The sequence below is a fragment of the Oncorhynchus tshawytscha genome, unplaced genomic scaffold, assembly GCF_018296145.1.
Source record: "Oncorhynchus tshawytscha isolate Ot180627B unplaced genomic scaffold, Otsh_v2.0 Un_contig_7588_pilon_pilon, whole genome shotgun sequence".
Classification (NCBI taxonomy): domain Eukaryota; kingdom Metazoa; phylum Chordata; class Actinopteri; order Salmoniformes; family Salmonidae; genus Oncorhynchus; species Oncorhynchus tshawytscha.
In genome coordinates, this window is record NW_024609634.1 from 100,457 (window position 1) to 112,626 (window position 12,170).

General features: G+C 40.6%; 2 protein-coding genes across 2 annotated transcripts; one reads left to right on the forward strand and one right to left on the reverse strand.

The window, feature by feature from the left end:
* Positions 1-2,189: 2,189 nt before the first annotated feature.
* rps19bp1 (ribosomal protein S19 binding protein 1) lies at positions 2,190-8,001 on the reverse strand. The gene is made up of 4 exons (XM_042316523.1): positions 7,806-8,001; positions 5,487-5,675; positions 3,612-3,709; positions 2,190-3,265 (listed from the first exon to the last, which is right to left on the reverse strand). The coding sequence occupies exons 1-4, from the start codon at positions 7,858-7,860 to the stop codon at positions 3,116-3,118; spliced, it is 492 nt and encodes a 163-aa protein (XP_042172457.1). The 5' UTR covers positions 7,861-8,001; the 3' UTR covers positions 2,190-3,115.
* A 456-nt stretch (positions 8,002-8,457) lies between these two features.
* LOC112240070 (3-mercaptopyruvate sulfurtransferase) lies at positions 8,458-11,961 on the forward strand. Its single transcript, XM_024408441.2, is given in 3 exon segments — positions 8,458-9,031; positions 9,034-9,192; positions 11,071-11,961. Coding segments are annotated over 3 exon segments (897 nt in total). The 5' UTR covers positions 8,458-8,604; the 3' UTR covers positions 11,382-11,961.
* Positions 11,962-12,170: the final 209 nt, after the last annotated feature.

Sequence of the window (12,170 nt, forward strand, 5' to 3'; positions counted from 1 at the left end):
TGGTACTAACCCAATCCTCCATAGATCTCGCCAGCTTGTAGTCCTAAAAAACAGAAATGAGTTACCTGTGCTTCGTTCAGCCATTCCTGTGGGGAAAATGAATTGGCAAAGAATAGGGTTTTGGGATAAATTACGAAAAATAAGGTCTGAGGTTAACACAGGCTTAGGAGATCTTATACGTTTTGTTCTATGAGATAATATCCGTCAGTTAACATGACCTTTATGAATTATGAAGCCTTATGTGCTTTATATGATTATATAAATTCTTCAAAATTTACAAAAAAGTGACGTTAGCTGATAAAGATTATCATAGAACAAAACGTATAAGATCTCCTAAGCCTGCATTTACCACAGGCCTTATTTTCGGTGTTTATCCAAAAACTCCATTCATTTTACAATAGGCAACACACGGACGTCACGCGACTCTTGGCTGTAGTAAGAAAGCCATCGCCACCCAAATAACATATTCATGAATCATTATAATAAAGATATTTTCAGAGTGAATATAATTGCACTTAAATTGTTTCTTTTTTGTATTTTATTTATTTATTTTTTGTATGTTTGAGCATTATTAATAACTGTGTTTGGTTTGCTACACATGTTTGATGTAGCAATGTAAGTTGATTTTTGTATTATGAATAAAATACATTTATAATAAAAAAATATTTAAAAATACATTTAAAAAATCCATCGCCACCTGCGCTCATTCAACAGATTTACGTTATTACCAAAATCACTTTTGGGGGTTCACATACGCTTACAATTATGTTTTGATTCTAGCTTGATGAGTTGCTAAGATTACATTTGGTTGTGATTTTAGCAAAATAACTATTTTGGATGCAGCAGTTGTTAGCTAGAATGCTAACGCTTATTGACATAAGCTGTAGCAAAAGCTAGCCAAAGAGCCATTTTACTGGTAGAAGTATAATGCAGTTGATTTGCGAAAATGACAAACATTTTAAGCAGGACATGTATATGAGACTTAAAACCCAATTATAATTCAAAAGTATTGTGAAATGCACTCATAAGCCACATGTAAATAGCATTTTCTGTTGGCGTTCTATGAGAACTCCCCAGTGTTCTGCCACCAACTTACGCGCATCGCGCTCGTGGGCCAATACTTGTAACCACAGAAAGGGTTCAATAGGTGTTGGCCAACGAACCATGACTGAGTTAGTGCATACAAAAAGACGCCATTAGGACTACTATTACTTGCTCTCTATATGCGAACGGTCTGGACACTCAGATCAGATTTTGTTTTACTTATAAATTATTATTATAGATTATTTTTTAGAACCTGTCGTTACCATGACAACCACCCCCAATTTTAAAGGAACAGTGGAATCTGTGTGCTATTTCAGAGGCTACATTAAGTGTGAATGTGCATATCGGATATGGGTCACGTGTGGACATTCAAAAAAAAAAAAGATTGTCTATAAAGAAAATCAGATTTGGGTTTTTAGGGTGGCTGTGTAAACACAGCCTAAGAGAGTTGGGCCTATTCATAATGTAATTCTCTAGTCTACACCACCGATTAAAGATGATGCACTCCCATCACCATTTATCCTCAATTCAGCTTATTCAAATTCAATCCATTGGTAGACCACAGCGCTTGTAACACCAGGGTAGTGGGCTTGATTCCCAGGACCACCGATATGTAAAATGTATGCACACATGACTGCATGTCTCTTTGGATGAAAGCATCTGCTAAATGGCATATACAGCATAATGAATTGTTTCATGGGAATTTCTATTGCCTTTGTAATGATGTCATTATCAATGTTACATTGTCTGACCTCACTATGCATCATCTTCGTCCGTCTAATTACTTTGAGTGGGTGGGAGTATCATGCACAGACAGAACAGCGTAAGCCTGACATACAGGGGCTATACACCCAGAATATGCTATTCCGTTCTTTTGAAATACATCTGATTTGTATTATTGTTCTTAGTTAAGATGTGCCTAAACAATGGATCATTTTTGTGATGGTCAATACTAAATGGAATTATTACTGTTTAAATGTAGTGGTTCCAAAGGCACACATCAGCGACTTGTATGGCTGGAGATACAACACGTTTATGTTCATGGTAAATAACTGACAGCGCAATGATTAGTATGACAGTTAACGGCTAACACAAATGTCATGACGGTCACACCCCTACTGCTGCTTCAGGTTGTGTAGGCTTCATGACAGTGTTCTACATACTTTTATTCATTGTTTACAAATCAAAGGGACACAACATTTACTTTCTGAAAATTCACTTAATTAAAACAGCATCCTCTAGTTTATTGTGCTTTCATCTTTTCAACACAAGGAAACAAGAAATTCTCTGAAAATCAAATTTGAAGACAAGTAGAAAATGAAGTTTTAAACAATACTTTTGTTTCTCTGAAAGGTGACTATTTTCTCCTGCATGAATAGAACAAGTTGGGAATGAGCCTCAAGGCCACTTAACAGTCACATGTTGTCTATGAAGCGCAGTATCACATTCCAAGTCCAAAGTGAAGTACTTTGGACAAAAACTAAAGTCGGTCAAGTGTCCGATCTCTTTACCAAGTCCTCATTGGCTCATTGGCTCTGGAACTGAACCCTGAACCCACATTCTCCCATGGATTTAAAAGGCCCAGTGCAGTCCAAAATGTGATTTTACTGTTTTTTTCTCCCCCCCCTAGGAGGTTGGAATAATACTGTGAAAATGCCCTGTTAGAGTAAGCTGTTTGAAAAGACTGCCTAAAATGTCAGCCTGTTTTGATGAGATGGAGTTGTGGCCTGCCTGGTGACATAACCAGGAGGTAAATAAGAGAGTTCCAACCTCTCTGCCAACAACAGCTAGTTTTCTCCCTCCCCACTCAGACCACTCCCAGACAGGCATGGGAAGATAATTGTTTGAGAAATTGCTCTTTGCTAAGAAGGTGTTTTTGTTTTTAAATAACACGGTCAAAAATGAACAATTACAGTAAGATACTTAATTGTTACCCATAAAATAGTCGATATTGAAATACAGCTGCATTGGACCTTTAATAATGGTGAAATTAGCAATCCATGGCAAGGAGTGTGAAGCGCACACCTCTGGAATTGGAATGCAGCCATAAGTCTCTGGAACTAGAATCTGTCTAGTTACCCTCCTCCACAGTTCTGCCAAAGTATTCCTTCTGGAACTGTTGGAACTCATCCTCTGTGAACACAGACTTCTCCCCGGAGGCTTTCTTGACCGTGCGGTCCGGACGGTGGCGAGACTGCCGGCCCGAATTCTGGTTGACGATCTGAAGGGGAATAAGAGGGGAGACCGTCTAAGAAATGAAGATGATGAAGACTATGTGATTCACCCATAAGAGGGTCATGTTCATTAGGCGCTTAGAAGAAAAGTGGACTGAAACAGGGATAGGACCTTTCCAATAAAATTACATTTAGAAAACACAACATTTTTGCTTCCCGTTTCAAAATGTTAAAACATTTTTTCCATTATAATGAACACAATCCACACGTATCTACAGTTATTTTACCAAGTCAATCAAAAGTCATGACAGGGACCAAAGACCTCAACCAACTATCCTCCATAGTAGTAGTAGTTAGATGGCATGACATTTGAACTGTCAGACTGTCTCTTACCTTCATAGTGTCGGAGTCTGTAGCTCTGAAGCCCGTCCCCAGGAAGTACAGCAGGTTGGAGCTCAGATGGCTTTTCCCCTGCTTCTTCCTGAACTCCTCTGGAAACACAAAGACATGACATCACAGTTCAGAGGTCAAGACGAAGTCCATGACACAGACACTAAATGATATAACCTGAGGAGTTTGCACAGAAGGCCTACGCATAAATCTACGGAAACACAAGATGGAGACAAAAGAGGATGGTAAAGGAGTCGGCCTGACACACTGACACCAAGTTTACAGACAGACTAGACCAGGGTTCCTCAACTGGCGGCCCGTGTGATTCTATTGATTTGATTAGCGTTTCATTTTTATTATTATTGGACAGACTGTAAAAACAAAAGCAAATCAGCTCCAAGTGATTTTCATTTTCAAGTTCCAAAGTTTTCCCACATATAATAAAGAGTTACTGTATGTGATCGTATACAAATGTAAGCAAGGTTTGAAGTGATTATGTTTTAGTCATATGTTATATGTTTGGACTTCTAGCGGTCAATTTGCAGCAGTGGTTGACAAAGTCCCCAATTGTCATTCTTGAGTAAAAGTAAAGACACCTTAATAGAAAATGACTCAAGTGTACTTAAGTATCAAAATGATTAATCATTTCTAATTACTTATATTAAGCAAACCAGTAGGCACAATGTGTTTTTTATTTACGGATAGCCAGGGGCATTTTCCAACACTCAGACATCATTTACAAACGAAGCATTTGTGATTAGTTAGTCTGCTAGATCAGAGGCAGTAGTAATGACCAGGGATGTCCTCTTGATAAATGTGTGAATTGGACCATGTTCTGTCTCGCTAAACATTCAAATTGTAAAGAGTACTTTTGGGTGTCAGGGAAAACGTATGGAGTAAAAAGTACAGAATTTTCTTTAGGAATGAGTTAGGGTAAAAGTAGTTAAAAATATTATGGTAAAGTATATATACCCCAAAAAACAACTTAAGCAGTACATTAAAGTATTTTTACTTAAGTACTTTACACCACTAACTTGCAGTCTATAAATTATTTGTAATTATGTTTCGACCCCGTGACCATCTGCTCAAGAAAAAAGAAGATTCTAAATTGTCACGTGGCTGAATCTAGTTGATGATCCCTGGACTAGACCATGAGGCTGGTACACTGACATCAGCTTCACAGACAGACTAGTCCCCTCAAATGCAACTGTGGACCTCAAAGCCAGTTGCATTTTTTCATTGTTCCCCTCTAATCTGGGACTGATTTAGACCTGGGACACCATAACACAAAGTCATATAGGGTATAGTCTTACACATATGAGAAACAACATTGGGTGTGGATACCATGGGAACATGTGGGTCTGAACAAGTATGATGTCATAAACATTTGTGGAAATGTATTCATGTAAATGTTAAGTTGTTTATTGTTTTTGTCTATGAATGTTTTTCTGTAAAAAAAAACTGCAACAAAAAAGTTAAATAAAATATTACAGTAAAAATAGACCTGGTACACCAGGTGGGTATAATTAACTATCAGGTAGAACAGAAATCCAGCAGACTCCGGATCTCGTAGGGTAAGAGTTGAATTCCCCTGGACTACACCAGGAAGCTGATACACTGACAGACTAGTTTCTTTCTTCAGACACACACGTCAACATATAGCTAAGAGAAGAGCATGATCCTCAACCCAAGAAAAAACAAAACATTATAGCTAGTTGCCAGAACATAGAAATAGCATGAACAGAGACCATAGCAATAGAATAACTAGACTATATTTATATGTACCAGACCATCCCCTACACAAATAAATGTGTTTGTTTTTCTGCACAGTGCACAGAAATACTTTGTGCCTCTGAACGAGTTGGTTGAGCCACTCACCCACGGCAGACTTGATCCTCTTGTCTTTGACGGTGGCCTTGCTCTTCCCCGGACCGAGACGCCCCTGCAGCCGCCGGACCTGCCTGCTGACGCCCTGACGGTTGGTGCTCACCAGGCCCATCAACTCAACCTTGCTCGGTGTGTGCTTCTTCTTGGCCGCGCTCTTCTGCTTCTTGCTACCATCTGACACTGCGGATGGAGAAAGGGGGAGCGAGAGAGAGAGACATTTGTGTAGGAGACATTTTGGACTGCTTATGTTATGTGCTCATGTGTGTTGTGTATGTGGTCTGTCTAGGGATGTTTCACATGGGCTAATAGGTCACTGGTCACGTGTAAATAGGCACACAGTGGTGACCAGGAAGTGTCAGCACAGATGACACCACTTTGCATAGAATAAATTATGTAACAATGTGAACCCTGGCATGGTCCAAACACACCAACACAGTCGTGAAGAGGGCAGAAAGCTGAAAAGATTTGGCATGGGCCCTCAGATCCTCAAAGTTCTACAGCTGCAAACATCTCCTGAACAGCTTCTATCCCCAAGACATGAAACTGCTTAACAGTTCATCAAATGGCTACCCGGACTATTTACATTGACACCCCCCCCCCGTTTTTTTGTGCACTGACTATGCACACTCACAAATACTGACACTCGCAACACACTACATACATATACACACAAACAATGCATACGCTCACACACACAGATACACTTTCACCCCTGCTGCGGCTACCCTGTTTATTATCTATGCTGATTGCCTATTCAATTTTACCCCAAACAACATGTACATATTACTACCTCGTACACCTGCATTGACTCAAATCAAATGTTATTGGTCACATACACATGGTTAGCAGATGTTAATGCAAGTGTAGCGAAAGGCTTGTGCTTCTAGTTCCGACCATGCAGTAATATCTAATAAGCAATCTAACAACTCTGTACCGGTACTCCTTGTATATAGCCTCCTTATTGTGATTCCATTGTGTTAGCTACAATTTTTTAAATCTAATTATATATATATTTTCCCCTTACTTTTTAACTATGCAGTGTTGGAGAAGGGCTCATAAGTAAGCATTTCACGGTAAAGTCGACACCTGTTGTATTCGGCACGTGTGACAAATACAATTTTATTTTGAAGAATGGTGCATTCCATACGCATTCTAGTGAGACGGGTCTCACTACAACACGCATGAAATGCACCTTTCTTTCACGTTGTAACATTTCGGTATTTATATTATGCAAAGTATGTTGTTTATCTGCAATAAATAGGAACATCACCGAACTAAAGATCTACGTCTGGAAAGCCAATTGAATTGTCATAAACTGCTGTCAACCTGTGCCTTTGGTGTTTCATAGATAGCTATAGCTTTGATGCAACCAAGAGAGTATTTACATAGTTTTTATATTGTGCTGGACACTATCTTGGTTGCATTGACGCTAACATAGCTAGCTCAGTCATTCCTACAATGCGGTGCCATTTGGACCTTAAAACACATACATGTATATATATTTTTTCCTATCAGAAAAAGGATGTTTGACTTTCCCAAAAACATATTTTGTCAAGCTCAGGACCTTTTTGGATGCATTCTCCAATTGGTTAGGTGCATAATCCTAACTGGGTTGACAATTTTAGCCTAAATTTGCCATAGTTCTGTGAATGAGCAAGATTGAGCTCGCATAATGGTGAACACTTGAACAGGATTTTAACTTCTCTATTAAATATATATTTTTCTCTCTATAATTTAACCTAACAGGGTGAACATTTATGAGTTGGACCTACAGACTAACAACATGAAACATGGACAAACCGATAAAGCTGAGTGTTTATATTTATTTAGCTTTGTACCATAGTTTTCCCATCAAAGAAATGATGACATTTCCTGAATGTGGTGTCATTGTAGGAAGGGGTTGTTTTCTTAAATGGAGAATTACAACAAACTAAAAAGGGTGGAAAGTGATATCAGGGAAACACAGAAAATATATAATAAATACAATGATCATGAATAAACGTTAATGATTAAAGATGTTATAAATGTTATGGCTTATATTTCTTGTGGAAGTTGATAAATAACACCTGGGGACGTGGCAAAAACGCCAACATCCACTGACATTTCTTTTTAAAAATGTATAAAATTTCCTTTCAGAATCCATATTTTTGTGTTTTTAAGGTACATAAACACCTGACATTATACTTAAAGCCTTTGGAATCCACACTTCACACGAAATAAGAACTGATATTTCATAGGGGCAGAAAATGCACCTCAAAGTAGGAATGACCCAACTAGCTAATGAAACCGTGGTTACTGTAGATTATTTACCTTTTATGTCATCGCTTAGCAACTCCAGTCCCCTCCGAATCATTGATGCCGACATGTTGATTGCACTTTACTTTTTAAATAACAAACATGTGAGTAAACGTTAAGATTTCTCCAGCAAATCTAGCAAAACAATCTTGCTTCTGTAAAAAAAATAACATGTGAGTTCAACATCCGGCGAAGAGTGTTTGGGGATCACTACTCGGGTGAAAACTATTTTCAAAGTGCACCATCACAAAATGGTTCCGGATTGTTTTCAAAATACCTTTCGCGTTTGGAAAAATGATGACATTTCATAGAAAACACACAAGGTCATGTTAATGAGGTTATTTAGCCGTATTATTATTTAAACATGATTTAAATAATGCTTTATAAAGTTCATGATCTGATCCTATTTGAATTGGTTGTGGATACGGTGGGAAAATGTGGGACTGAGCAAGTCTGATGCCATTAATGTTTTTGGAAATGTAAGTAAATGTTAAGCTGTCATATGTTTTTGTCTATATATGTTTTGGTAAATAAAATATTACAAATGACGCACAATTCCATATTAATAAAATTTTAAAAACATGACAAAAATACCGAGTAGCCAATTTATAAAAAGTTGACTTGCTGTTAATTTTGATGAATGTCTGTTGGCCATATGGTAACGCCCCCATTCACTTTCAGCTGTAACTACAGGCTGTGCATTGGGGGCGTGTTATTTCTCTTGGGACAGCTCTCGCTCTCGTTCTCTCCATTAAACCCGTTTCTCGTTCTACCTGTATCACCTTTGCAACAGTCGGGAATTACACGTTCAACCATGGCGCTCCAAGCGAGGGCTATCGTCGCATCCAAGTGGCTTCTCGATGCCGTCAAAGACCAACGGGTCGGACCCAAACTCCGCGTCTTGGACACGTCTTGGTACTTACCCAAACTCAGGCGCAACGCCAATAGCGAATTCAAAAAGAGGCATATCCCGGGTGCAGCCTTCTTTGACATAGACCAGTGCTGCGACAAAACTTCTCCGCTGGATCATATGCTGCCATCTGAGCGCATTTTTGCAGATTATGTTGGAAATTTGGGAATTGGAAACGATACGCACGTCGTGGTCTACGATGCTAGCAACTTCGGCGCGTTCTCTGCGCCTCGAGTTTGGTGGATGTTCCGAGTTTTCGGCCACAGTTCTGTCTCGGTTCTGAATGGAGGACTCAAAAACTGGGCGAACGAGGGATTTCCAGTGAGTGACGGTACTCCCGACCGGAGCAGACCGAATTTAAGGCCTCTTTGAACCGATCCTGGGTGAAGACGTACGAGGACATCCTGGATAATCTGGATAGTAAAGAATTTCAGGTGGTCGATGCCAGACCAGGGGGGAGATTCAGAGGGGTGGATCCAGAACCCAGAGACAGTGAGCCCACACACACACACACACACACTAAACGTGCATTGATGTTATCTCACACACTGTAAATACCTCAAAAGAAATCAAATGTATTTGTCATGTGCCGAAAACAACGGGTTTTCGTGAAATGCATACTTACCCTTTCCCAACAATGCAGAGTTAAACTTTTTAAGAAATGTCAAAAAAAGAGAAACACGAAAGGTGTAGCCTACAATAGGTGTATAACTTCAAATATGGAGGCGTGCTCATGTCACCTTATTAGTAGCTCATTTAGCATTTGATCAATGCTGCTGAAAGGCCAACATTTTTCCAACTGGGGGTAAACATAAACAACAACTCCCTTGACTTGGTAATTAGGTAGACCAACTACTGATACGCATACCCCTTCCTTCAATCCTCAATCTCTTCCTCAAGAGTTCTAATCAACAACACAATAGACCTTGTTAGTTGATCCAGTTTCTCTCACCTGTCATGTTGAGATAGATAATAGATGTGTTATCTATGGGATGTGGACTTTGTCTGGCCCTGGGGCACAGAGCTGCTGAACGTGTGACTTCCTCCTCGTACACTGGCTGCATCCTATGGTTCACTACTTTTGACCAGGGCCCATAGTGCACTACTTTGGACCAGAACCCTATGTAGGAAATGGAGTGTGATATTTGGATGCACACTTGGTCTGAAATGTTACTTACTGCCTGTCAAATCCTTTCTTCCTCTGACCTTGTTTCCTCAATTCCTCTCCAAAGCTCATTGGAGGAGAGGATCCAAGGTCCTTCCTTCAGCCCTTTTTCTCCGATAAGCTTTGAGTGGAATTCAGGCGACGAGGACAGAGGAAGCCTTTCACAAGATGTTCTAATCTACCTTGTTGTGATAAGCAAACATGGAGGTTAGCATAAATCAGAACATCTTCCAGGTGTTCTAATCTACCTTGTTGTGACGCTCTAGCCGTTCATATAGTGTTCTAATCTGACTGTTGCACTTGTATTGTACCAGTTTAGCGCTACCCCTAGCCTTTCCAGGTGTTCTAATCTACCTTGTTGTGACGCTCTAGCCGTTCCAGGTGTTCTAATCTACCTTGTTGTGACGCTCTAACCATTCCAGGTGTTCTAATCTACCTTGTTGTGACGCTCTAACCATTCCAGGTGTTCTAATCTACCTTGTTGTGACGCTCTAGCCGTTCCAGGTGTTCTAATCTACCTTGTTGTGACGCTCTAGCCGTTCCAGGTGTTCTAATCTACCTTGTTGTGACGCTCTAGCCGTTCCAGGTGTTCTAATCTACCTTGTTGTGACGCTCTAGCCGTTCCAGGTGTTCTAATCTACCTTGTTGTGACGCTCTAGCCGTTCCAGGTGTTCTAATCTACCTTGTTGTGACGCTCTAGCCATTCCAGGTGTTCTAATCTACCTTGTTGTGACGCTCTAGCCGTTCCAGGTGTTCTAATCTACCTTGTTGTGACGCTCTAGCCGTTCCAGGTGTTCTAATCTACCTTGTTGTGACGCTCTAGCCTTTCCAGGTGTTCTAATCTACCTTGTTGTGACGCTCTAGCCTTTCCAGGTGTTCTAATCTACCTTGTTGTGACGCTCTATTCGTTCTAAGTGTTCTAAATGACCTCTATGGCGATTAGGGCTTATGTGGCTGTACTTTATTTATTCTGAAGTTGTCCTACACACACATTATGTACGTGCTCTTTCACACATTTCAGTGTTCATCTGCCTATAAGTGTCTCTCCGGCTGGGGACTTTGACCTCTTGAGTATTCTCTATTGGCATGGAAACGACACAGGAAGAGGGAGCCTTTTTAGACTGGAAATTCACCCAGCAGCACTAACCCTTTCCCTCTGTTTGTCCTTTTTGTCATCCACTCACTCTCTTCCTCCTCTCTTTCAGATACTGAGCCAGGCCACATCCCTGGCTCCATCAGCATGCCCTTCTCCTCCTTCCTGTCTCCGTCCGGTCACCTCTATCCCCGTGAAGACCTCCAGACCATGTTCACCCTGGCTGGTGTCGACCTCTCCCACCCGATCTGCGTGTCCTGTGGGTCGGGTGTGACTGCCTGCCACGTGGCCCTCGCCGCCCACGAGTGCGGACACCCTGGGGTGTCTGTGTATGACGGGGCGTGGTCCGAGTGGTACACCCGCGCCGTGCCCGAGCATGTGATCTCTGTGGGGTTTGGGAAACACTCCCCTGTGTTTGAATGAGGGAGGAAGAGGAAGCTCGCTGTGATTGGATGATTATTGGACAATAGTTAGAACCTGCCTTACCCCCAACCCGTAGCCACAGATCTAGGATCAGCGTACCCTCAATTCTTAAGGAGCAATGTAAAACTAGCCTTAGGTCAGTGTCTAGGGGTAACTGTATCCTACTGTTTGGACTAGGGGGTTGGTGACGATCACATGTCATAGAAGGTCAGTTGGCGTTTGAATTCACGTCAGTTAGTCAGTCTTTCATTAGCCTTATCATTCACACCAGACAATGACATCACTGATTTCCTCAACACGGAGGGAAGTGGGTGGCCCCACTGGACAATCCAGTACCTCTGCTAAACAGTGTGTGGGTCTGGTCCTCATGTATAGATGGATGGGGCTGAACCCCACACGCCTACACAAACCTTAAGACATTCTGTAGTCATATCAATATTGTAATGTCACTGATTTAAATTTTATTTGTGAATAACATGGTTGAATTCTTGTACACATCTGATATTAAAAATAAGTTCTATAATAACTATTAAGCCTCTTTGCTGTATAAATAAAGCACCTGGATACGGTTGAAGGAAGACTCATGTAATGAACAGTCTCATTTCACAGTTTCTTGTGGAGGAGAAAATCGACTAGTTGTTACACAAAGGCCATACTTTATTCATACTTTCTCCACTAGATGGCAGAAAAACGTCTTTGTTCTCTCTTGCTCGCTCTCATTACCTAACTCACATCAAGATATTTTCAAAGCTTTTGCACCTGTTATTTTCAGAGGAATAATTTTTTAAT

Coding starts and splice junctions, on each gene's coding strand:
- rps19bp1 (XM_042316523.1), bottom strand. CDS start 7,860: ATGTCGGCATCAATGATTCGGAGGGGACTGGAGTTGCTAAGCGATGAC. Junction 5,676..7,805: donor GCTAAGCGATGACATAAAAG/GTAAATAATCTA, acceptor CTCCATCCGCAG/TGTCAGATGGTAGCAAGAAG. Junction 3,266..3,611: donor CAGACTCCGACACTATGAAG/GTAAGAGACAGT, acceptor ATTCCCCTTCAG/ATCGTCAACCAGAATTCGGG.